At 39.8% G+C, this 26,856-nt stretch overlaps 1 protein-coding gene across 1 annotated transcript in view; it reads left to right on the top strand.

The window, feature by feature from the left end:
• Positions 1 to 26,856, top strand: part of gpatch2 (G patch domain containing 2) — a 195,153-nt gene that overhangs the window by 3,305 nt on the left and 164,992 nt on the right. Inside the window, exons 2-5 of the mRNA XM_078404921.1 lie at positions 3,623 to 4,327; positions 10,599 to 10,660; positions 15,696 to 15,878; positions 20,957 to 21,036. Of these exons, the coding sequence (XP_078261047.1) occupies positions 3,636 to 4,327; positions 10,599 to 10,660; positions 15,696 to 15,878; positions 20,957 to 21,036 (1,017 nt within the window). The 5' untranslated portion in view covers positions 3,623 to 3,635. The remainder of the gene's footprint in view (positions 1 to 3,622; positions 4,328 to 10,598; positions 10,661 to 15,695; positions 15,879 to 20,956; positions 21,037 to 26,856) is intronic.

Raw genomic sequence — 26,856 nt, 5'->3', positions numbered from 1 at the left:
GACGTCACAATGGGAACCCAACGGGTCCGCGTGTTCGCCGTCACAATGGGAACACAACGCGTCCGCGCCTGCGCAGTTGGGGCCCGTTGATCTGATACTTAAAGTAATATGGCCGCTGGATCCGCACGTGTGCAGAACAAACGGGCCCACGCCTGTGCAGTTGGAGCCCGTTGATCTCATACTTGCATAAGATGGCCGCTGGATCTATGCGTGCGCAGTTGGGGGGAGGGTGGCTGCTCGGAAGGGGGGGAGTGGCAGTCAATGGGGGAGGGGGGGGGGGTGACGAGAGCTCTCCTGCTGCTGGCTGCCCCGATTGTTGCCAGGGCCCACGGTGAATGGCTCCCTCTCCCCTTTGCTAATGGCATGTTGGCCTTCATGACAAGAGGAGTTAAGTATAGAAGCAAAGAGGTCCTTCTGCAGTTGTACAGGGTACTAGTGAGACCACACCTGGAGTACTGTGTGCAGTTTTGGTCTCCAAATTTGAGGGAGGACATTCTTGCTATTGAGGTAGTGCAGCATAGGTTCACTAGGTTAATTCCCAGAATGGCGGGATTGTTGTATGTTGAAAGACTGGAGCGACTGGGCTTGTATACACTGGAATTTAGAAGGATGAGAGGGGATCTTACTGAAACATATGATTATTAAGGGATTATTAAGAGGCAGGAAATATGTTCCCAATGTTCGGGAAGTCCAGAACCAGGGGCCACAGTTTAAGAACAAGGAGTAGGCCATTTAGAACGGAGATGAGGAAATACTTTTTCACTCAGAGTTGTAAATCTGTGGAATTCTCTGCCTCAGAAGGCAGTGGAGGCCAATTCCCTGGACGCTTTCAAGAGAGAGTTAGGTAGGTCTCTTGATAGCAGAGTCAGGGGGTATGGGGAGAGGGCAGGAACGGGGTACTGATTGTGGATGATCAGCCATGATCACATTGAATGGCGGTCCTGGCTCGAAGGGCCAAATGGCCTACTCCTACACCTATTGTCTACTGTCTATTTCCTCTCCCCCCTCGCCTGTTCCCGTCCCCGGGGGATTTTTAAGGGGGGTTGAAGGGGATGGAGTGTGTGGGGAGGGGGCGGAAAGTGCCGGAGAGCTCCTAAGAGTGGAGGGGGATGGAGTGGGTGAAGGGAGGTGGGGAGGAGGGGGTTGAGGGGGGATGGAGTGGGGGGGGGGGGGGGAGTGGGAGAGGGAAGGTTGCTACACCAATGCAGGAGAGTTTGAGGGGGATGGAGTGGAGGAAGGGAGGAAGGGGAATAAAGGGGGTTGAGGGGGGGATTGAGTGGGTGTGGAGGGGGAGGGGAGGGGAGGGGTGCTGGAGAGCCTCTAAAAGTGGGTGGGTGAGGGGAGGAGGGGGGATAAGCAGGGTTGAGGGGGGTTGGGTAGAGGGGGGGAGGGGCTGGGGGGGGATGGAGTGGGTGAGTGGATAAGTGTGGGGAGGGGAAGGTGCTACACCAATGCAGGAGAGCTTTGGGCCCAACAGGTCCACCCTGTTCTAGTACCATTTAAAAGACATTTGGACAGGTTCATGGATAGGCAAGGTTTAAAGGGCTATGGGCCAAACGTGGGCAGCTGAGATTAAATTACATTGGGGCGTCTTGGTGGACGTTGATGAGTATATGATCCCTGTTTCCATGCAGTATGAGTTTGTGACTGACAATTTCCCCCCTCTGTTTTCTGTGCCTCACCCTCGTGCATACCCATCTCTCCCACTATTCTGTCCTCCCCGTTCCCTTCCTACATCCCCTTCTCTGGCTTGAAATTTTGCTCCTCTGCATTCCTTATCTGACACCCTTTTATCTCTTTGTCCACTCATCTGCCAATCAAACCCACCTCACCTACATCTATCTATCACTTGCCAGGGTTTCTTAACCCCCGCACCCCTCCCTCACCTCTTTTCCAGCTTTCTCCTCCCTACTACAATCACTAAGGAGGTGTCTCAATCCAAAATGAAGCCTACGTATGTCCTCCAGAGATGCTGCTTCATTTGCTGAGTTACTCCCACTCCTTGTGTGTGTTTTCAAATCTAAATAGTTGGTTGAGTTTTTAAAATCTAAATAGTTGGTTGAGTTTTTAAAATCTAAATCATTGGTTGAGTTTTTGTTTAAATCTCACCAGCAGATTAGAAAACCAGAAATGTGGCGCTATTGTTCAAAAAGGGAGGAAGACGAAAAGGTGACAGTCTGTTAGCATAACATCTGTTCTTGGCAAGATGCTGGAATCTATAATCAAAGAAAAATTAACTAGTCATTTAGAGAAGCTTAATGTTATCAAACCAATTCATCATGGTTTTATGAAATGGAAATCGTTTAACAAATGTGTTAGAGTTCATTGGTGATGTACAAGCAGTCTATAGAGGGGAACCTGTGTAGATATTGTATTTGGATTTTCATATGGCATGTGACAAAATGCTACTAAAAGGTTGGTGCATAAGAGAAGAGCTCATGGTATTGGGAATGAAGATGGACACAAAATGCTGAAATAACTTGGTGGGTCATGCAGCATCCCTGGAGAAAAGGAATAGGTGAATTTTTTGGTTGTGACCCTTCAGTCTGAGAGTCAGGGGAGAGGGAAACTAGAGGTAAAAAAAAGTACTTGCACCTTACTCCTATACAATATTTTAAATGCAGCCTACTTTGAGCCAATGTTTTGTATGGCTGCAACATGATATCCCAATTCTGCTGCTTTGTGGGTTTAATGAGCGAATGAACATTTGACAAATCAACTTTAGTGTGGGGAAAATGTGTCCTAATGCACTTTTAAAAGATTTGCCTAAATATATGCGCTGATCGAAATAATGAGCAAAGTACAGAGGGATCTAGGTATTCTTGTGCACGAATTGCAAAAAATGAATAGGCAATTGCATCAAATGGTTAGGAAGGCAAATACATTTTTTTTGAATGAGATTTAGAGTTTAGAAATAGAACATTATTGTTACAATTGTACAGGGAAACATGACATCACATCACAGTATCATATACAGATTTAATGCCCATGATTTAAGAAGACAATATATTGGCAAAGAAGGTATCCAAAAGGGATTCACCAAGCTAATTCTTGGGTAGAGAATTTACCTATCATGAACATCTAAAAAAAATGTACATCTTTAGAGTTTCGAACAATATGAAGTGATCTTACAGAAACATAAAAAATTGTTGGAAGCATGACGGTAGAGTTCAATCTCAAATGAGGGGACATGGTTACCAGAATAGGGGGAGACATTTAAAACTGAGTTGTATCGGAACAACATCTTGGAATTGTTTGGAATTCTCTACTTGTGGAGGGTAAATATTTAGGGATATTTAAAATGAAAGTAGATTTTTTTGTTTGAAAGTTTCAGCGAGCTGAAGGCAACAGAAACAAAAGAGGCCTGAGTAGATCAACCAAGATCATTTTGAATGGCAGGCTTGAGAGGCAAAGTGGTCTACTTCTATTTTCTTATGTTTAGAGCATTCCAATCATACATTATTTGTGGTAGTATTATAGTTTTAACTTATCGTGTGCATTTGTGTAATTAATGAAAGATCAAAATTGGAGATGTATTTGTAATTGAAACAGTGACTCCAAATATTATTCCTTGAATGTAATTGCACATTGATTTATAATGTTTATTGTATCTATTTTTAAGGCCTTATAAAGGAATGGATGAGCTGGTGCAAGATCTAGTCTCTGATCTGGAGGAAACTTCTGAGCACACGCAAAAGTATGCCGATTTTGAAGATGAAGCCTCCCACAACTCAACATCGTACTTATTGATGCGTCAGGCTAGGAAGCGGAGAGTCAGGAAGAGACGAATGGACACTGAACATAGGATCTTGGAATTTGGTCAATGCATGAGTGATGTTTCTGAATCTAGCCTGGAGGGCACAATTCATGACTACACAGAAAATAACAATTGCAATGATTCGGATGACCATCTCTCAGTTGCCAAGCGTCTGTCTTCCCTGAACGTGACAGCAATCAGATGGAAAAGGCACTCCTGGCATGAGTCGGACTCCATCACAGATAGCAATTTAATTGGTAGATCTTTGCAAAGGAGAAAGAAGGTCAAACATATGGCTATAGATTCACCAGCAGAGGTCAGCAATACACTTCACCCATTGACCCAGGGCAATGTTCCAGCTGCAAGCCCAGAAAGAAGCCAAGCACAAATAAGCCAGCTCCATTTCCATTTCCAAGTCCAAGAGATCACCAAAGACAAGATCATCAAGCGAAAGCGACTGGAAGTCCCAGATGAAGGAGTTGGTGTGGAAAGTGAAGAAATATGCAACACAAATAGAGACAAGATGGAGTATGAGGAGCAGAAAGTCTTAGATGATAGCATGAGTGACAGGTTATTAAGATTATTTATCGGGCACCTTATCTGGAGACAAGTTGTTGTATTTAAATATAACTGCATGGTTTGAAATACTTCTTCACATTGAATTTTATACCTACACACCAGGGAACACTCAAGTCACAATAAAGCGATGTAAAGTCAGAATTAATTTCTGACCAGCTACAGTTGAATAATAGTGGTGTTCGTCTTGGCACCAGGACATTGATTTTTTTTTTTTTGTGTTTGTTATTCAAACCACTTGCAATAAATGGACAGTTATAAATGTTCATTGCTCCTCTATGCAGAATTACAAGTGCATGGAAAAAGTATTTCAATCCATTCACAGATTACTTTTAGTATTATTGCAAACAACTGAAGAATCGTCATAATCATTTTTTATTGGTAACGTTCAAGGAACTATAAAGTTGCCTTTAAGCAACTGATTTCTACCTGTTTTTTACTCTGCCTTCTGGTTTGGATGAAACTTTTGATTGGCATTTTGATAAATGCCTTATTTTTTGGACCCTTGCTATTCTTTCAACAATTCAAACTGCTAAGTTATAAGAATGACTCTTATCACATCATTCCCTCTTGGTCTGTGCAGCCAAGTCTCTGGAATCTTCTGAATATCTTTCCTTGTTTCATCCATTTCATCTTCTAAATCCCCAGGCTGCTTTTCCCATTGTGGTAACCATGTGACTTTTTCCCATCAATCGCTGTACGAATCAATCTCAACCTCAGTTATTTTGATCTTCATCCCCATTAAGCATGTCGCTGCACACCTATTTTCCTTTATCTCATTTCTCCATGTAATATTTAGGTCCCATTAAAGGCATCCCATTTAACATTGTGCGGTTTCTCTTTACCCATTGGTGTAAACATCTCTCATGTCAAATCACAATCCTATCCCCTTTCGTGCTTTTTGTATTGACCTTGGAGGATAACTGTGCCGATCACATTCAAGTGTGCATGTCCATAATGCCAGATATCTCATCTTAGAATTTTTAAGTCCACAGGAGCTTTGTGGCGGCCAGCTAATTTCTAATCTGTTTGGAGCATAATTGAATCCTGTTTTCTGCCAAAGCTGACATTTTCTGAAAATATCCTGAAGAAAACCTTAACTCTCTTTCTGTTCCATCTTCACCCACATTTCCACAAGACTGTGTGTTAGCTTCTGACTTGGCACGGATCCCTCGCTATTATCTAATTTTGCTCTTCACTTCATCTTCTCTGATTTTAATTTGCCCTTGATATGTGTTGAAACATATACACATGAACAACACATGTTAGACGCAGGAAACATGTTCCCAATGTTGAGGGAGTCCAGAACAAGGGGCCACAGTTTAAGAATAAGGGGTAGGCCATTTAGAACTGAGATGAGGAAAAACTTTTTCAGTCAGAGTTGTGAATCTGTGGAATTCTCTGCCTCAGAAGGCAGTGGAGGCCAATTCTCTGAATGCATTCAAGAGAGAGCTAGATAGAGCTTTTAAGGATAGCGGAGTCGGGGGGTATGGGGAAAAGGCAGGAACGGGATACTGATTGAGAATGATCAGCCATGATCACATTGAACGGTGGTGCTGGCTCAAAGGGCCGAATGGCCTCCTCCTGCACCTATTGTCTATTGTCTAATGTGCAGAAGGGTCCTGACCCGAATTGTCACCTATCCATATTCTCCAGGGATGCTTCCTGACCTACCTAGTTACTCCGGCACTTTGTACCTTCTCTTGATATGTGTTTCTGTGACCATATTCCTGCCAAACTACAGCCAGGCCACAAATTACATCCTCTCTGGACCATCATGGTGTACTGTTCCTCCTCATTCATTTCAGTCTTTTAGCATCAAGAACCACAACATCCTTCTTCGTGTCCAGGTAAGTAGGACTTTCCAGGTCTTGGTTAGTTTAAATTTGTTTATTATTGTCATGTGTACCAAGGCGCAGTTTGCATGCTATCCAAAAGACTATACATGAATACAATCAACCCGTCTACAGTGCCAGACAAAGGTTACAACACTTAGTGCTAAGATATAACATTGAATAGTCAGATTAAAGATAGTTCAGAGGTCTCCAGTTATATAGATAGGTGGTCAGGAATGCATTCTATGATGAGAGGACTGGTCAGTTGGCTGATAACAGCTGGCAAGAAACTCTTCCTGAATCTGGAGGTATGCGTTTTCGACCTTCTGTACTTCCTGCCTATTGGGGGAGGAAAAAAGAGGGAGTTCCCTAGCATTATTTAATGAAAATCTAAAAATATATAAATGCTGGATATTTAAAGTAAAAACTGAAAATATTGGAAAATCTCAGCAGGTTGGGTCAGGCAGCACCAGTTGGAAAGAATAACTGTTATTCAGGTTACCTACACTGTTGTAGGATACAAATGTTCATCTACCAGTGATTTTTTTTCTTCTTCCCCAGCTTTATTACCTTTGTGTACCAGATCCATCTTTTTTTTTCCAACTTCACGTATATATCCTAGAGCTCCTTAGGCCTATCATCCAACAACATAATTTTAGGTTCCACGTGTATGTTGACAGCGCCACTATCTACCTTGTCATCATCACTGTCTCCTGCCGTATTGCTGCTTGTGTATTCATTCAGCATTTTTTTCCAATTAAACATTAGAAAGCCAAAAACTAATTTCTTTGGCCTCAATACAAACTTGTTGCCAGCAACTGTTTCCTCCATCTTTCAGAATGTTTGAATTTGATTTTATATTTGTCACTAAAACCGAGCTTCCTTTAATTGTTTGGCAGCAGTCTGTGCTTGACACCTTATCCTGTCCATAACTATAACTAGCTGTTTGTACTTCTCTAATATCACTTGACTATGCTCTCCATCAGTCTATTGTAAAATCTCTTATCCATGCTATTTATGCTTCTGAACTTGACTATTCCAATGTGTTTCGAAACCTAACATTTTTATTCCTTCTAAGACCATTCTCAAAGGCCACTTCAGTGACAAAGTATTTGATCAGGTCTTGCTCGTTGGTTCAGTGCAATTCTTGTCTAATCACATTCTTGAAAAACAAATTTGTGATGTTAACGATGTAATGTCAATAAATGTTATTGTTAATAAGGCCACGAATAGGAACTTGGGTTTTGAAAATGCATGAATTTTTTGTAAATACTGCCAGTGGTGATTTAAGTACCACAAACAATTGTTTGTAACTATTTTCCATTTTTCTCTACTTTTCTGATGTTGCTGAATGATCCTGATGTATCTGCACCTTATCTAAGGGATCAATCTATAAGTACAGTAAACCTTCATACTCATGATGGAATATTAACTGTAAAAGACTTCACAACCACCCCTGATCCTATTCCCATTTGGTGATTACACACATTTATATATTATGAGATATTGGATGGAAATCAAAAGTGGGAACCAAGTTGTATCTTTTAAAAATCTTTATTTGTTATATTAGGTGCACCAATGTAAACTAAAACATCTTTATTATAACCGAGATCAGCTAGTACAGTGTAGCTCAAGTACAGGGTATTGATTGTGGATCATCCTGGTATGCATGTCTGTTGGAAACTACATTTAGAAATGTGGCCAAAATGTGGGATATGCATTTTTTTTTCTTAAAGTCATGGGGTCAAGGAGTTGTACAGCAAGAGGACTCTTGCCCACCATATTCATGCTGACCTCTTTGCCCATCTACACTAATCCCACATGCTTACATGACATCCTTATACTTTGATGCCTCCTTGTATTTGATTTCATCATGTCTGGCAGTAGATGGGGTAATAGTGCTCTACCATTTCATCTTTGTAAAAACCAGAATACAATGTTTTATTTTTCATTCTACTTGGACTGGAATAATAAAATTCTGCCAAAAACATAATTCCCCAAGTAATTCCCTTAAATTCCTCAGTTTTAAGAGATCTCTCAAAAGATGTATGGTAAATGAAGCTGTAAACATAAGACTAATGTGGTATAAGCAGTTATCAATAGAACTGACAGATTTGAACTGTTGACAAATCTTTGTAGAGTTAACTTACTTAGAAATTGATTAGTTACCACTCAGCAACTTTCAGTCAGTAATGCTTAGTGGTTATTGCTCTTCATCAGAAAGTTATCAGCTTCTGTACGCACCAGTCAAATATTCTGTGTGTGGCATGGCATAAGATGGCTGCAGTTTGCTTGGATTACAGATAACTGCTGACATGCTTGGACCAATTTACAGTACTGGAACACCTGAGCTTGTGGTTAGAAATATGGGGTAGTAGTGACCCTTTGGCAGCAGGTCTCATCCATCCAGTCTAGGCAGGAGGCACGCCACAATGGTAATTACCTTGGAAGTACTATTTTGACAACACAGATATGTGTAAGTAATCATTCCCCCCCCCCCACACAGATGAGATGTCACCTGGAGGGCTGAGGAGTATGAGACTGTTTACAGTTCAGCATGTGACCTAATTCTGGTTTGATTTAGAACACAGCAGTCAGCAGGATTTTTCAATAAGTTTTGGGCAAGCAGACAACATTTTAAAAGTAGGAGAACTGTACTGCTATGGTAGATGTGACAGTTGGGAAATATAGAAGCATGTCAAAAATGGGACATAATTCTTAAGCTTTTCAAAGCTTGTGCGTAGTACAGAACGTGCTTAACCTCTACAGAGTTTGTGTTATGCATGATATGGAATAACATAGATGACCGGTCCAAAGAATCTATAAAGAAGCCATTATTTTGGCATTGAAAAATACAAATCTTGAGAGAGTGAATGCCAGGAACTTTTATTTACATTTTTATTATCTAAATGAGGCTTAGAAAATACCTTTTTTGTGTTTAACCTTATGATCACACTAAAACACTAAATATAAATACTTTAAAGCAATGAAAATCAGATTAGTGAAGTAATAATTACCTGCAAAAAATAGAAGTGGCATAATGATTTTTAATTCGAACTACTTCTGAACAAGAATGTTAACATGCTTCTGAACAAGAAAGTTAACATGGATTCATTGGCATTCAAACTGGACTAAGCCAATCCTCAGAGCTTTAGATCAGTCTCTGTAATAGGAGTAAGATTTGAAGAAATGTAAATGCTTATCTTATGCATACACAGGACATGATAGAGACTTTGTTTCCTTTAATCAAATTGCATTGACCAAAACATTCTTTCAGATGGAATGAAAAAATAGAAGCAGCCTATCATTACTTTTATTTATAAATAGTTTGTAATGATTCAACTAAAATCAGTGACCATCTGAGAGAGGTGTCATTGTGATTGAGACAGTGATAGTAGCGTAGCCTTGAATAATGTACTTGCACCTAAAGTATTTCATTGTTAATGTAGCCAAATTAAAGAGCTTCACTTTAAACATTACAGTTTATCTTGGGTTGAGTGCAGTTAAAATAATTGAAAATAGTGTTTTCATAGGAATATATCTTTTTTTTAAAAACTCAGAAATTTAAACATTTATGTAAATTATGTGTCATTGCCCTGTTAGTGTTTTATTGTGTTATGAAACAACATGTAGTAGTATTATTTGCTGCATGATGTATTTAAAGTAACATTGGGTGATTATCTGAGCCATATTGTTCCAGAACATTGTCTTGACCAATCTTAGTTGAAATTTTAGTTAGGTAATTTGAAGTCTTGCTTTCACATTATCTATGTTTGCATGTATTGTAGGAGCATGGGAGCAGGTGTAAGCCAGTTACTCTCTTAAATCTGTTCCATCATTCAACATGATTCCTAATTTAACATAGTACACATTGCCTTTCCCCAAATCTTTTAATACATCTAATTAATAAAAATGTATAATCTCATCATTCTCAGATTTTAAACATCAAACTTTACTTGGGAACAATTGCTATTCTTGGGATAAAGTTCCAAATGACCACTTATTTTGCATGTGGATGTGTTTACCTCTGATTCTAACTTTAACACTATATATCTTTTACTCAGAAATAATCACTCACACTTTCCTTTCTGTTATGAAGTTGTAGAGCACGGAAAGGGGCCCTTGATCATGCCAACTAGCATGGCAAAAGAGAGGAAAAAAACATTTGATGGAGACAAATAATAAAATACATCAATTGTCTCAGAACCCTTGGTTGTAGCCCTGGCTTACTGCCAGTGTCCTATTAGATTTCTGTAGTTTCATGTGGCAAAATAATATGCACTGAAGTAAAAGGAATTGTATTTGCACTTTGATACAAAAAAAATCATCATCTTATTTTGCCCAGATCTTTGTCAGACTGCAGCCTTGTCTATTTAAAATTTTATGATTCTGACATCAATTGTTCTTTTGATCTATTTTTCTTACTATAGTGAATCCAGCAGCCTCAGCAGCAGCGATGTTGGCTTGTTTACCAATGATGAAGGAAGACAAGGTATTAGTAGTATTATTTTTGTCTTCATTGAAACTCCATGAAATTAGAATTTTGCCTTTTGTATGTTAGTGTCTAATCTCATAGCACATTGTATTTTTAAACAGTTCTTATTCTCATAATGGTATCTAGAATTTCTTTTTTCACCAAGTGAAGAAAGTACTGGCATGCAAGACATTATCTTGGTGTAAATGTGTGTCCAAGTTTAAAAGGGAAGTGTAGCGGCCAGTTTCTCGTCTATCTCAATTAGCTCCCAAGCTGCCACTTGCATAGACCGGGTCAGCGATAAGCGTAATAACTCGAACAACTAATAACAGAGATCCTCCCAGACGTTTAATAGTTAGTCTTCTTTATTTGAAGGTGCAATAAACATATTGGCATATCTCTTGTCATCGACTGGTTATTAATTGCTAGGTAAAATTCCATATCTTACCACAGTCTATGCGATCGTTACGAATTGCCAGATATAACTTCGACACAGTTTGTATTAATCTTCTAGTTAATAAAACTTACAGGCGATTACATCATGGCTGATAAATCTTTTGGCGCAGCTTCTAGCTGACCCTCTGTCAGCACCTCCCAGCTCACCCACTATGCCCGCACGTACCCAACTGCCCGTACTCTGGCTCCGCCCAGCCTCTACGTAAGCATTGCATTAACTCTATAGTGTCCAAACTACAGCAGAATACAAGGTAGTGATATTAATAAGCAAAAATAACTAATAACTGCAAAATGGCTCCTACAGGAAGTGTATTGTACGAATGGTATATTGTTGCAAAGTACTTTGTATATTCATTAGCAACAAATATTTGTGATTGAAAACAAAAGTATTCAGCATAAAATACATTGCTTAGAAATCTGTTTCCACCCTTCCATTAAATAGTGCCATTACACTGTTCTACCCATCATGATGATCAAATACTTGTTTACATTCATCCCATTTTTTAAAAAAAATTCCCCACACCCCCAGCATCTCCCTCCAGATTCTATCATTTCTACAATACGATACGGTAGAACTTTATTTATCCCAGGAGGGAAATTGGTTTTCTCACTGCCAGGCCCCAAGTGGTCAGGATGGGGGAACACACATCTAGCTCCCTCACCCTGAACATAGGATCCCCCCAGGGCTGCGTCCTTAGCCCCCTACTGTACTCCCTGTACACACATGACTGTAGGGCCAGGTTCAGCTCAAACTCCATCATCAAGTTTGCTGATGACACTGTGGTGGTGGGCCGGATCTCCAACAACGATGAGAAGGCGGAGGAGGTGGCTGATCTGGCACTCTGGTGTCAGGACAATAGCCTACTCTTGAATGTCACTAAAACAAAGGAGCTGATTGTGGACTTCAGAAGGGCTAAACATCCAAGGACGTACACGCCACTGGAGATAAATGGGTCTATTGTGGATAGGGTGAGCAGTTTCAAATACTTGGGAGTCCGCATCTCAGAGGATCTGACGTGGGCAACGCACATTGCCGCACTGGTGGGTAAGGCTAAGCAGCGCCTTTACCACCTTAGACAACTGAGGAAATTCAGAGTGTCGCTGAGGATCCTTCATTGCTTCTACTCTGGGGCTGTAGAGAGCATCCTGTCCGGCAACATTACAGTCTGGTTTGGGAACAGCTCTGCCCAGGACAGGATGGCCCTGCAGAGAGTAGTGCGTTCGGCAGAACGCACCATGGGAACTACACTCGTCCCCCTGCAGGACCTATACATCAGGAGGTGCAGATCCAGAGCAAGCAAGATCATGAGGGACCCCTGCCACCCCAGTAACGGACTGTTCCAGATGCTACGGTCAGGCAAACGCCTCCGCTGTCACGCTGTGAAAACGGAGAGGATGAGACGGAGCTTCTTCCCACAGGCCATCAGGACTGTCAACTTTGATAACCCCAGAGACTAAATTTTTGTCGACACTTTTTGTGCTATGTTTAGTAACTTATTAACTTTATTTATATGCTGTAACTGTAATTATTTTTGTACACAACCCGCAGGCATTGCCACTTTCATTTCACTGCACATCGAGTATGTGTATGTGACAAATAAATTTGACTTGACTTGACTTGACATAAAACACACCAAGATACACGCTATCCACATTAGCGATATCCCAGCAGTAATTTACAATGGTAAATTAATTTACTAACTACCCCATCTTTGGGATTTGAAAGGTAACTGGAGCACCTGGAGGAAACCCATGTAGTAACATGGAGAACTTCCAATCCCCACATAGACCAGGAGCACTGGAGCTGTGAGACTGTAATTGTAATATGTGTAACACTGTTGCACAGTATATATTGGGTACAACTAAGTTTCATCATTATATCAAGTTTAAGTATTGCTTATTTCTCATGTTGTATAATCATAGGTATCACAAAATGCTGGAGTAACTCAGCAGGTCAGGCAGCATCTAGGAGAGAGGGAATGGGTGACGTTTCGGGTCGAGACCCTTCTTCAGACTGATGTCAGGGGGGCGGGACAAAGAAAGGATATAGGTGGAGACAGGAAGACAGTGGGAGAACTGGGGGGGGGGGGAAGAGACGGACAGAGGAACTATCTAAAGTTGGAGAAGTCAATGTTCATACCGCTGGGCTGTATAATCATAGAATCAGCTACAGTATCTGGATTTAACATGGATTGATGTGTTCAAATTACAGACCAATCACAATATATTGGAGGAAAAATGGTTGGCATCTCAAATCGAGGCCTGCTGACAGTCAAAACTATTTAGTTCATCATTGGTCTACCATATTATTCTAATAATGTAACAAGTTAATCAGGAATTAACATAGTAATGTAACAAGTTAACAAAGCAGATAGAATATGTTAATTCCTCATCACTTCATGCATCCATTCATTTTGCAATTATATTTTCTGCTGAATACGTTGGTGGTGGCTGCTGTGCTATTCTGCTATTGCTAGGTGCTACACTTAGGAGGTATATTATCAGCAGATATTTTGTGTGAACTATTACCATTATAAATGCTAACATTTTCACATTTAACATGGAGGGCATGAAACATTCCTTTGTAAATTTATCACATTGTAATTACATGTCGCTACCAGCAATGGAGCTTTAGTTTCACAGTTTTACATTTTTCAATTGCCCAGCCAGTACTACAAGGAAACTCCTAAGATCGAAGAAAATCTATTCTTTTCTAAATTGCTAAGCAGTTAAGAAATGTCTAATTATATAAAATGAAAGGGATTGTGATAACAAAGTTAATCATATCTTTAAATTTTAGTCCAATTAGACCCTAAACTATAATCATGCTTGATCAATGTTTCAATCAAGACATTATTTGGTCCCTGAACACCATTACAGTAAATAAAGTTGTGAATATGGTGCAGTTTTTTTTCTAAGTATGGTTTATTCACATAACCTTTTCTTGTAATACTTTCCTCAGAAATAAAAGTTCAAAAACCTAATTCAGAGTACATTTTTTATTAGCAATTTATATCTCAATACCTTGGTTGTGTGAATGTCATTTTCATATATCCTAAACATATAGAAAATGGGTTGATTTTTGTCGGAGTAGGAAAGGATGTGGAACTAAAGCATGTATATGGAATTGATGTGTAGATCAGCCCTGATCTTAATGAATATTACAATAGTGATAGGATTACAACAGTGAATAGAATCCTTTTGTTCTTGCATTTCTAGTAGATAGCTTTGCAATGAAAATGGGAGATCTGTGAGATTGTGCATCCAGTGCATATTTATCTTCCTCAAATGAGATTAAAACTCCACGGAGTACTCCAGGTGTGATCTTGATAATACTTCATATAGTTGTTCACAAGTTCACAAGTTATAGGAGTAGAACTAGGCCATTCAGCCCACCGAGTCTACTGCGCCATTCCATCATGGCTGATCTTTATGCCTCCTAATCCCATTTCCTGCCTTCACCCCATAACCCTTGGCTTTCCCACATCTATTCTCCCCAACTCTTTGGCAATAAAAGTCAAAGTTAAAATAATTGATACCTTGAGCATTTTACAAGTTTCTTTGATGCATTTTAGTTGCTATTTCAAAATGCCACATTAGAAAAGTTAAACCTTCCCCATCCTACATCACATATTTGATATTCCTTTTGGATTTTGACCATACATACTGAAAGAATAACAAATCTGCGTAGTATGGAAAGTTTAATTTATCCTGTAGAACAATGGACTTTGGGTTTTTGTTTTGTTTTGCACTAATATTGGGGGATTTATTATTTATTGATTTTTTTAATTATTTTGTTATCTATTGAGATTTTGTTATCTATTGATTACAGCAGACCTGTAATGCTGCTGTCATGCTAAGACTTTCATTGTTACGTTTCAATACATATGACAGTTAAACACTCTTGACTCTCTTGAGCTTGTGTGCACATTTCTATCCATGAGATAAGTTAATATGTCTCTAAATTGGTTCTAAATTACATGGTTTTTAGACTAAGTTTTATTAAGTTTTCGTTTGAGAGGGTTAGGAAAAAAAGTTGTGCAAGACAGTTTATGTGGCAGTCTAGATAAACTGTTTTATTTCCTCCATACATGGAACCTCCATAAAGGAACAGACTTTAAATAAAATGGTGAATATTATTGTATTATACTGTCCATTAATTTTTTCTTTCTCAGGAGCAACTACGATTGCAAGATCTAACAATATGATTAGAGCATGCTCTTATTCTTGACAAAACAATACAGCATAACCATAAGTTTAGAGTTTAGAGATACAGCATGGAAACAGGCCCTTTGGCTCATCAATCCCACTCTGACCACCAATTACCCATACACTAATTCTATGTCCGAAACACGGGGCAATTTACAAAAAGCATTTAACCAACACACCCCATTTTCTCCCCCCCTACTAGAATCAGTCTGAAGAATGATCTCGACCCAACATGTAGCCTATCTATTTCCTCCATACATGCTACTTGACACCCTGAGTTACTCCGACACTTTGTTTTGCCATGCATTGTCAAGTTATGTAATTTAGCTACGTGATTAATTTTTCTGTACAATTCCTTTGTTAAAAATTGTTATTTTTTTAAATAAAGGTGATGATGAACAAAGTGACTGGTTCATTGAGGGAGAATCGAGTGGGGCGTGTGGCATTGCAGGGGTCATTCCCTGGTGGGAGCATGAACATGCCACAGACCTGGAAAGGGAACTGCCAGATCCAGTATTTGAGGGCATCTTAACCGGCACGTTCCCTCTCATGTCACAAGAAGCCCAGAGAGGTCAGTACCATTCTTGCATCCAGGTAAATTTATGAGGGTATTTCAAATGTTTTGGGTAGGTCAAAGTTGACGATTTAGACGAGGGAATTAAATGTAACATCACCAAGTTTGCAGATGACACAAAGCTGGGTGGCAGTGTGAACTGCGAGGAGGATACTATGAGGCTGCAGGGTGACTTGGATAGGTTGGGTGAGTGGGCAGATGCATGGCAGATACAGTATAATGTTGGTAAATGTGAGGTTATTCACTTTGGTGGCAAGAACGGGAAGGCAGATTATTATCTGAATGGTGTCAGATTAGGAAAAGGGGAGGTGCAACAAGATTTGGGTGTGCTTGTACATCAGTCACTGAAAGTAAGCATGCAGGTACAGCAGGCAGTGAAGAAAGCTAATGACATGTTGGCCTTCATTGTGAGAGGATTTGAGTTTAGGAGCAAGGAGGTCCTACTGCAGTTGTACAGGACCCTGGTGAGCTGCACCTGGAGTACTGTGTGCAATTTTGGTCCCCTAATTTGAGGAAGGACATTATTACTATAGAGAGACTGCAGCGTAGGTTCACCAGGTTAATTCCGAGGATAGCGGGACTGACATATGATGAAAGAATGGGTTAACTGGGCTTGTATTCACTGGAATTTAGAACGATGAGAGGGGATTTTATAGAAACATATAAAAATCTTAAAGGATTGGACAGGCTAGATGCAGGAAAAATATTCCCGATGTTGGGGGAGTCCAGAACCAGAGGTCACAGTTTATGAATAAGGGGTAGGCTGTTTAGGACTGAGATGAGGAAAAACTTTGAATCTGTGGAATTCTCTGCCACAGAGGGCAGTGGAGCCCAATTCACTGGATGTTTTCAAGAGAGGGTTAGATTTAGCTCTTAGGGCTAAAGGAATCAAGGGATATGGGGGAAAAAGCAGGAATGGGGTACTGATTTTAGATGATCAGCCATGATCATATTGAATGGCGGTGCTGGCTCAAAGAGCGGAATGGCCTACTACTGCACCTATTTTTCTATGTTTCTATCTTGAGCATTTTTGTTTTTTCAAGCCTTTGTATAATTCCTCCTAAAAAGGAAAAATTAGGTAAATCTGTTGGATTCATTGGGAGGTCGCAAAATTAAAAATAAAGTTTTGTACACCGAGGAACAAAATGCATTTTAAACTATTTTTCAAACCTTCCCAAAACGTTCGTTAGCACTAATTATATTCATTTTACAAATCTGTGGAAAACAATACTACCAATATTAAATTAAGCTTTCATATTTTGGCTTGTATTTATATATTTTCTGTGTATCAAAACTACTTTTTATACACATTTACACAGTTTGGTATTTTGCATTTATAACTTTTCCACCTACCAGTGATTTTACTGACCAATTAGATATTCACATCTTATGTGTTACTGAACACATTAGATATTCATCACAGAAACAGTTCAGTACAATCAACTAATCCTTGTGGGCATTAACGCTGCACTCATCACCAAACCCCACCCCCAATTATTTTACATAAAACCAACAACATAATCCTCTTCAATTTGATCCCAACAGTGGTCTATCTTCCTGCTCCCACCTCTTTCTGCTTTCCATAGAGACCACTCTTTCTAAAACTCCTTGATTCACTCACCCAAGCAGGCCTCTCCTCAGGTACTTTTCCCTGCAAATCCAGCAGATTTAACACCTCTCCCTACACCTCTTTCACTTCCATCCAGGGACTCCAGCGGCCCCTCCAGGTGAAACTGAGTTTCACGTACACCACATTCGGTGCACCCAATGTGGCCTTTACTTCAGCAAGACCAAGTGTAGACTAGGCAAGTGTTTTTGTTGAACATATGAACTCTGTCCGCTAAAGCCTGCTGGGTCTCCCATTTGCTAACCATTTTAACTCCTTCCCATTCCCTTATTGATCTTTCTGTCCTTGGCCTCCTCGCTTGCCTGAGTGAGACCACATGGAAAGTGGCGATACAACACTTCATATTCTGCTTGGGTAACTTGGTATGAACATTGAATTCTCCAATTCAAGTAATATCTTCCCTCCCCCCCCCCCCCCCCCCCACCCCTCTCTTTCCCTGTTATCCCCATGTGTGCACACATTTCTTTCATTTCCCCAGTCATCCTGTTCTTTTCTCCACTTTTATATCCTACCCATCTATCCATCCAATACCCCCTCCTCTTCTTCCAGTTTTACATTTCACCCCTTTTTTCCCCTTATCCAACTCTTTTACCTCCTTTTCATCTTTACCCTTTATCACTCCACCCGTCCACCAATTAAATCCCCTTCACCTTCACCACCCATCACATGCCAGGCTTTGTCCCACAACTTTCTTTTCCAGCTTTCTTCTTCCTACTCCTCAGTCTGAAGAAGGGTCCCAACCTGAAACATGTCTGTCCACAAAATGCTTGACCTGCTGCATTCCTCAAACTTGTTTTCTTAGTTTGGTTTAGCGATACAACGTGGAAACAGGCCCTTAGGCCCACTGAATTTGCGCCAACCAACAATCATCCTTGCATCCTAGCATTATCCTCCACACCAGGTAATATTTACAAAAGTCAATTAACCTACAAACCTGCATGTCTTTGGAATGTGGAGGGAATTCAGAGCACCTGAGAAAACCCATGCAGTCACAGGGAGAACGTACCAACTCCATACAGACAGCACCCATAGTAAGGATTGAACCTGGCTCGCTGGTGCTGTAAGCATCAACTCTATTACTGCCCCACTGTGCCACACCTTACAGTATAGCCCACTAATTTTTTCTCCCTCAGATGCTTAGGCAACCTTCTGTATTTGTTTCAACCACAATTTATAGTAGCAAGTTCTTCATTCTCGCCACTCTTTTTGAGTAAATACGTTTCTTATGAATTCCCTTGGATTTCTTGATGACTTGCTTGTATTGATATTGCGTGCCATACTGATTACCCAACAATATAAAATATGTCATTAAGCTGTAAAGGGTGCAGAAGAGATTCACCAAAATGTTACCTGGACTTGCCTGCTTGGGTTACAGGCAGATGTTGGATATGCTGAGATGTGTTCTTTGGTACGCATCAAGCTGAGTGTTAGACAACAGATAATGGGTGCAGGAGGAGGCCATTCGGCCCTTCGAGCCAGCACCACCATTCAATGTGATCATGGCTGATCATTCTCAATCAGTACCCCATTCCTGCCTTCTCCCCATACCCCCTGACTCCGCTATCTTTAAAAGCTCTATCTAGCTCTCTCTTGAAAGCATCCAGAGAATTGGCCTCCATTGCCTTCTGAGGCAGAGAATTCCACAGATTTACAACTCTCTGACTGAAAAAGTTTTTCCTCATCTCTGTTCTAAATGGCCTACCTCTTATTGTTAAACTGTGGCCCCTGGTTCTGGACTCCCCCAACATTGGGAACATGTTTCCTGCCTCTAACATGTCCAATCCCTTAATAATCTTATATGTTTCAATAAGATCCCCTCTCATCCTTCTAAATTCCAGTGTATGCAAGCCTAGTCGCTCCAGTCTCAACATACGACAGTTCTGCCATTCCGGGAATTGACCTAGTGAACCTATGCTGCACGCCCTCAATAGCAAGAATATCCTTCCTCAAATTTGGAGACCAAAACTGCACACAGTACTCCAGGTGTGGTCTCACTAAGGCCCTGTACAACTGCAGAAGGACCTCTTTGCTCCTATACTCAACTCCTCTTGTTAAGAAGGCCAACATTCCATTGTCTTTCTTCACTGCCTGCTGTACCTGCATGCTTCCTTTCAGTGACTGATGCACTAGGGCACCCAGATCTCGTTGTATGTCGCCTTGACACCATTCAGATAATAATCTGCCTTCCTATTCTTACCACCAAAGTGGATAACCTCACATCCACATTAAACTGCATCTGCCATGCATCTGCCCACTCCTTATTGTTGACCTAATTGTGGTGTACAAAATCATGAAGGCCACAGATAAAATTAATTCTCACCGTCATTTTCCCAGGGTAGAGGATAATAAAACTAGAGGGCATAGTCTTAAGGTGACAAGGGAGATTTTTAAGAGGGACCCAAAAGGTAACTTTTTCACTCAGAGGGTAGTCCATATCGGGAATGACCTGCCAGGAAATTCTATAGAAGCCGATGCAGTTAGAACTTTTAAAAGACATTTAGATAAAAATATAAAGGGTTTAAATGACTGAGCCAAATGCAAGCAAATGGGACTAGCCCAGTATTAGAACCTTGTTGGCATGGGCAAGGTGGGCCAAAATGCCTGTTTCCATGCGGTAAAGCTCTAAGTCTGAAAGCCTGGAATTAAGCCCTTCACCATAAGCAATGGCTAAACTTATAAAATGAGGCTACTAACCAGTTCCTGATTTGGTGGATGGGATAATTTTGCATAAAATCTGATAACCTCCAATTGGGGAACCTGCAGATTAAAACATATAACAAATTATACAAGCAACCTTGGAAAAGGAGCTTGAGGTGAAGAGCAAATTAAGATTTTTTTTTTGGACACATTTCCAAATATTAAAATTGGTAACTTTGTCAAACAACTGCCTACAAAAATAAACCTAATCTTGTGTTCATGTTTGCATAATATATTGGACATTGCATTTTAAATACATTCCGAGTTTGATCTTCAAGTCAAAATATGGGTGTAAATCTCAAAAAAATAATGTGTCATTGCATGAATACATGTCAAAATGTTATCATTGGATTAAAAAATTAATAATTATACTTGCCAATCACATCTTGCCTAACTGGTACTGTTTTAAAGAGCTCTGATTGGAGTCACATTGTGCTCCTTTCTAACTGAATAAGGTTACATGGTTACGGGTTCTATCCCGTCGGCGGGTGCTGTCTGTATGGAGTGAGTTTGTTCTCCCCATGACCACGTGGTTTTCTCCAGGATCTTCGGTTTCCTCCCACACTCCAAAAATACAGGTTTTTAGGTTAACTGGCTTGGTATAAATGCAAAATTGTCCCTAGTGTGTGTGGCAGAATGTTAATGTGTGGGGATCACTGGTCAGTGCGGACTCGGCGGGCCGAAGGGTCTGTTTCTGCACTGTATCTCTAAACTAAACTAAAGACAAACGCTTCAACTACTTATGTGACAGGTTTTCAACGAAGACTCTCCCAACTGTCTGGAATGGGAAACAGAAATGGCAGAAAGGGATCCAAGACGTTTTACGCAAAGGTAAGCATATTTTTTTTGTCCTATATGGCTGCAATGATGGTGTAGATTTTTATCTTACTCAAGTTAGGTGGTGGTTATCCTATAAAGACCTTGACCTGTAACCTCTGCCCTTTCTGGTCATGGTTCAGGTGGTCATCTATCATTTGATCCCTATCCCACCTCCTTTCTGTCTCGCTTCATTGCGAGCCTGAGCATAGCTGGGATTTGTAGCCTATTTTCCAGTCTTATTGCAATCTCACAGTGGTGTTTTATAGGAGCCATTACAACTGATGGATTAGTTTTTGTGGTATTTATGACATATGACGTACCCATGGTGTTACCAGCGAAGGGCATGAAGAAAGGGAAGAATATACAGATTCCTTTTCCAAAACCTGAAAAAAAATTGTTCAGCTTTAAATCATATTGTGGAAGTGTGCGTATGTACAGTGCTCAGCTTATCTTTCTTTGTGGTCATTGATGATCTATTCTGAAATTGTTGTAAGAGGTAAATAACTGGCTGCTTGTGATCTGTTGTTGCTGAGAGGAGATAGCTGGCTGGTATGGTGTGATTGAACTATGTCAAATGTGTCACCTCCAGATGAATCGTGGAACATTTTGATCTCTGAATGCAAATTCTATTGAAATTAATAGCAAAAACAAAAGGTTGAAAAGATTATCAATTTTTTATTAATATATATTAACCTACTATTTATTTTAAAATATATATATCCTTTTTTTCTCATTGTACAATATTAGCAAAGTGCAAAAGTAAATTTCGAGTTTAAAAGTTTTTTTTTGCAATCATTAATTTTTGATTTTTTTAAATGTTTTGATATGCACCAACGGCAATGCATAATAAAGCTTTTGATGACTTTATTGGGGAATATATTCGGAAAGACTCCTTGTTGTAAGATATATTTGAGACTGATTCATTACAATATTTTTACCATAAATTTCATATAAAATGAATGGATATCTGACAGAACATTATATGTCATGAAAACTTGCACAATTGTATTTTATTCTAATGCTCTAATGTATCAAATTTCATTTGAAATATTTTAATTATATAATGCATTTAATCATAGGGATGCATACAGTAAGGAAAAAATGGTTTAGTTTAGCTTCATTTTATTTTACTTTACAATTTAAACCCTAAGTATTCTACTTGTTTTATTTGGCTGCAGGAATGATATGACACTTTAAGCCTCACAGAATTAAACCAGAAAATTGTTCAACTGTATCACTAAATGGATTTGAGATTATGGGTATGAGTGGGGTATCTAGCGACAAAGTCTTGTCACAGAATTAGATGTCAAAATTCTTCTTCAGTTTTAGATATATAGTTCACAGGCACTGGGTATGATTAATACATACAATCTAAATCATTGAAAGTTCCTCTGTTCTTTCCGTAAAATACAATAGAGCACAAATCACTTAAACCAAGGGAGGATAACAATTGGAAAATAATGCATCTTCTCTACCAATGAATTGTCAGTTATATCTAATTTAACCAAAATCAATTCATCTTTCTTGCATTAGATGAAACTACTTGCAATAAATCTTCACCTAATGTTTGATCCATTTTTTTGATACATGTACAACGCTTTATTTTCAAGCATGCAATCCTGCATTTTAAATCTATGGAAATGCATACTTTTTTTTATTCTTCCATCAGAATCTATTGTTACCTATGTGCCAGGAATTATTTGCGATATAAATATCCCTACTTTACAATTAATTTTATCCGTTACACTTTTTTTTTTGCCTTGACTTCTTTCTATTTTTTTACTCTAAGTCACTTGAATATATATTTTTGGTTGATTTCTTTCCCAATCTGCCCTTTTTCTCTCCAAGGGACCTGTCTTGTTTTCTGTGGCCAAATAGATTAACTGGATTGTATATTCATTGCTCCGGTCCAAGTCTGTAGTGCTTTGATTTGACTTGCAGTTAACAATTATTAGCTGAGTAATCAACTTCCAACACAATACCTTAAGCTATACTCAAGTGAAGCAGCATCTATGAAGAGAGCAAAGGAAAGCAAAATAGGTCATGACCCTCTAAAATGTATCTATGCAATGTCCTCAAAAATACCACATACTAATAAGAGTTCAAAAATTAGTTTTGTTTCTCAGTATTCAGGGCTCCTAAATGACATATGTAATATTCCAATACCCAAAATTCATTCCCAGTGAGATTTTCCACAATACTGATGTTAATACGAATGCAGTTGCTCACTTGAACTGAGAACTGTTCTTTTTTTCTAACACTGGTTTCAAAATGAATTGTTTGAGAGACCACGTTCAGAGGCAAAGTGCAGCACAGATTACAACACAAGCCTCGAGGAGATTGCTTCAACTGGAATTCCACTCGCCGCATTACCCAGGTGGTTTCAGCAGTTTTCCGCTCAAAAATTAGTGACCAAAAATCAGCGAGGTATACGTGAAAGAGCAGAAATGGTTTGGGATTAGTTTAAGAATGTGTCAAAAGAGAGGTCTTCAATCAAAGGAGCATAAAACAAGGTGTTTAAGCGAAGGGGTGAAAGTCGATAAGTATAATTTTTATAGCATCTCTAAAGTAACAGAATCATCCCAGGGTGCTTCACAGATGCTTAACACATAGCTATGAGTAATGGAGTGATACCTTTTTGAGATTCTTACACATCCAAATTAGATGGTTATTGTTATCTCTGAATATTATTGGGTTTACTCATTTTCAAATCCCTCCATATTCTTGTCCTTTCCTAGTTTTATAAACCGAGGATGAAACTGAGGATAAAACTGTAGGCAACTGACCTTGTTTAATGGGAAGGTAATGTAAGTCTGCAAACAACTTTATTTCGCAGCCAGCAGAGCTTTGAGTTGAGGTAACAGGATGAATTGGAGAAGACCAGTGGAAATGTATTGGACTAATTGAGTCTCAAGATAACCAAGGCTTCGATGAAGTGTTGATTAGCATACATCGATTTGGAACAATAACAGAATGAGAAAATAACTGCAGATGCTGGTACAAATCGATTTAGTCTGAAGAAGGGTCTCGACCCGAAACGTCACCAATTCCTTCTCTCCCGAGATGCTGCCTGACCTGCTGAGTTACTCCAGCATTTTGTGAATAACAGAATGATGCTGTTTATAAAGATTTAAATAGATGTTATAAGTGAAATACAGCCAATACCTTAAAATTCAACTTAATGTTGAATGTGACACCAAACTATCAGATATTCTAGTTCACTTTCAGTTAATTACAATGCTAAAGGATGGATCTGGTGGTTAGGAAATGGAGTGTGTAATTGGGACCAAAAAAAATGGAGAGTCATTGAAAATGGTAAAGAAAAGTGAAAAGAAAATGCATAGTGGCAGAGCTGGTTGAACCACTGCTTCACAGTGCCAGGGACTTAGGTTAGAACCTGACCTCGGGTGCTTTTTGCATGAAGTTTGCATATTCTCTCTATGATCGTGTGGGTTTGCTGCTTGTGTGCCGGCTTCCTTCCACATCCCAAGAATGTGCAGGTTTGTAGTTTAATTGGCCTCTAAATTGCTCCTAGTGTGTAGGAAATGGATGGAAAAGTGGGATAATGTGGGACGATCGATGTTTGGAATGAACTTGCTGGTCCAGAGCCTGTTTGCATGCTGTATCTCCAAATTAAGCTAATGATTGTATGTTTATCAGGGTTATTTTCCTGTTTTAATTTTATCTTTTGTTTTAGGGTAAACAGGGTGCTCTGGTTTGAATGCCCTATTTTTCTCTCAAAAGGCAGGGAACCTTTATTAACTATTACATGCCGTCTGAGACAAGACGGCATCAATTTTTCTTTTTGCGCGCAATTCAAAGGGTCAATAGGGACCATGAAAGGGGTGAATTTATTTTGGAATTGGATCATGTAGGCAAGGCACTAAAAGAATACCTTGCATTCATTCACCAAGAAGGAAGACAGTGATATCAGTGTGGGAAAAACAAATATGTTAAGGCAGTTTGCGATCAAGAAGGAGCTGATGAGTATTAAGGTGGATAAATCCCCAGGGCCTGATGGGATCTGTCCCAGGTTATTGAGAAAGGCAAGATATAAGATTGTAGAGTGTTAAAGATCTTTGCATCTTCTCTAGCCACAGGCAAGAACCTTGAGGACTGCAGAGTAACCATCGTGTTGCTTTGTTTAAGAAGGGAAGTAGAGATAATACCGGAAATTATAGGGCAATGAACCTCACATTAATGGTAAGGAAGTTAATGGAGAGAATTCTTCAGGATAGGATATACTCTTATTTGGAAGTGAATGGACAGTTAAGAACAGGGACCGTCAGCATGGCTTTGTCTGTGGCAGGTCATGTCTTACAAAGATTATGAAGAGGTGATGAAGGTGATCGATAAGTGGATGTTTTCTACATGGAATTCAGTAAGGTAATAGATAAAGTCACTTATGGTAGGCTGGTCCAGAAGATTACGATGCACGGGATAGATGGTAACTGCATTTGGCTTAAGAACTGGGCTACTCCACGAAGATCTCAAAGAAAATTCCGTTGGAGGGTTGTTATTCTGGCTGGAAGTATATGCCCCAACAGGAAATTATTCTGAGATCTCTGTTATTTGTGATATATATAAACGATTCGGACCTAAATGTAGATGGGTTGGTTCGTATGTTTGGTGATGTCACCGAAATTGGTGGATTGTGCTTAGTAAGGTAGGCAGTCAAAGCATACAGTGGGATATAGACCAGCTGCAGAAATGGACGGAGAAATTCCAGATGAAGTTTAATCCAAGCAATTGTGAAGTGTTGACTTTGGGAGTTTGAATGCAAGGGGAAAGTTTAAAATTAAAGGCAAGACCCTTAATGTATGGAGGAATCTTGGGGTCAAGATCCATAACTCCCTGTTAATGGCCAAACAATTAAACAGAGTCTTGGAGTAGATGTATGGTATGCTTGCCTTCATTGGTTCTGGCACTGAGTATAAGAGTCAGGACGTCATGGTGCAGCTTTAAAGGGAATAGTTAGGTCGCATTGGGAGTATTGCATGTAATTCTGTTCACCTCATTACAGGAAGGATGTGGCGGCTTTGAAAGGTGCAGAGGAGGTTTACCAGAATGATGCATTGATCAAGGGGTGTTAGCTACAGGGAGAGGTCGGGCAGTCTTGGTTGTTTTCACTGCAATGCTGGAGGTTGTAGGGAGACCTGATAAAAGTATATAAAATTAGGTTTAGGTTTATTATTGTCACATTTAGTGTGGTACAATGAAAAGCTTTGTTTTGCATCCTATTCAAACAGATCAGATACACTATACATGAATTCATCCAAGCCAACCTTAATTAGAATAGATAGAGGAAAGGGGGACATACAGAGTTCAGAATATAGTTCTCAGCATTGTAGTGCATCAGTTACATCAACAAAGGCCAATGTCCACAATGGGGCAGAGGTGAACCTGACAGTCCCCCCCTAGCTTATGGAAAGATTGTTGAGAAGCCTGATAAGAGGGAAATCTTGCGGTTCCTGAATCTTGCGGTGTGTGCTTTTAAGCTTCTGTACCTTTTGCCCAACCATAGCAAAGAGAAGAAGTTCTGCGGTGGGTCAGGTCCTTGATTATGTTGGCTGATTTTCTGAGGCAGCGTTAAGTGTAAATGGAGTCAATTGTGGGATGTCTGTTCGGTGTGGTGGATTCTATTACATCGACAACTCTGCAATTTCATGTGGTCTTGGGCAGAGCTGTTCCCAAACCAAGCTGTGATGCAACCTGGCAGTATACTTTCTATGTGCATGTGCAGAAGTTTGTCAGATTCATTGACGGCATGCTGAATTTCCTCAGTTTTCTCTGGAAGAAGAGGCGATGGTGTGCCTTCTTTGCAGTCGCATC

The sequence above is a fragment of the Rhinoraja longicauda genome, chromosome 9, assembly GCF_053455715.1.
Source record: "Rhinoraja longicauda isolate Sanriku21f chromosome 9, sRhiLon1.1, whole genome shotgun sequence".
Lineage (NCBI taxonomy): Eukaryota > Metazoa > Chordata > Chondrichthyes > Rajiformes > Arhynchobatidae > Rhinoraja > Rhinoraja longicauda.
This window is presented reverse-complemented; position numbering and strand designations above follow the sequence as displayed.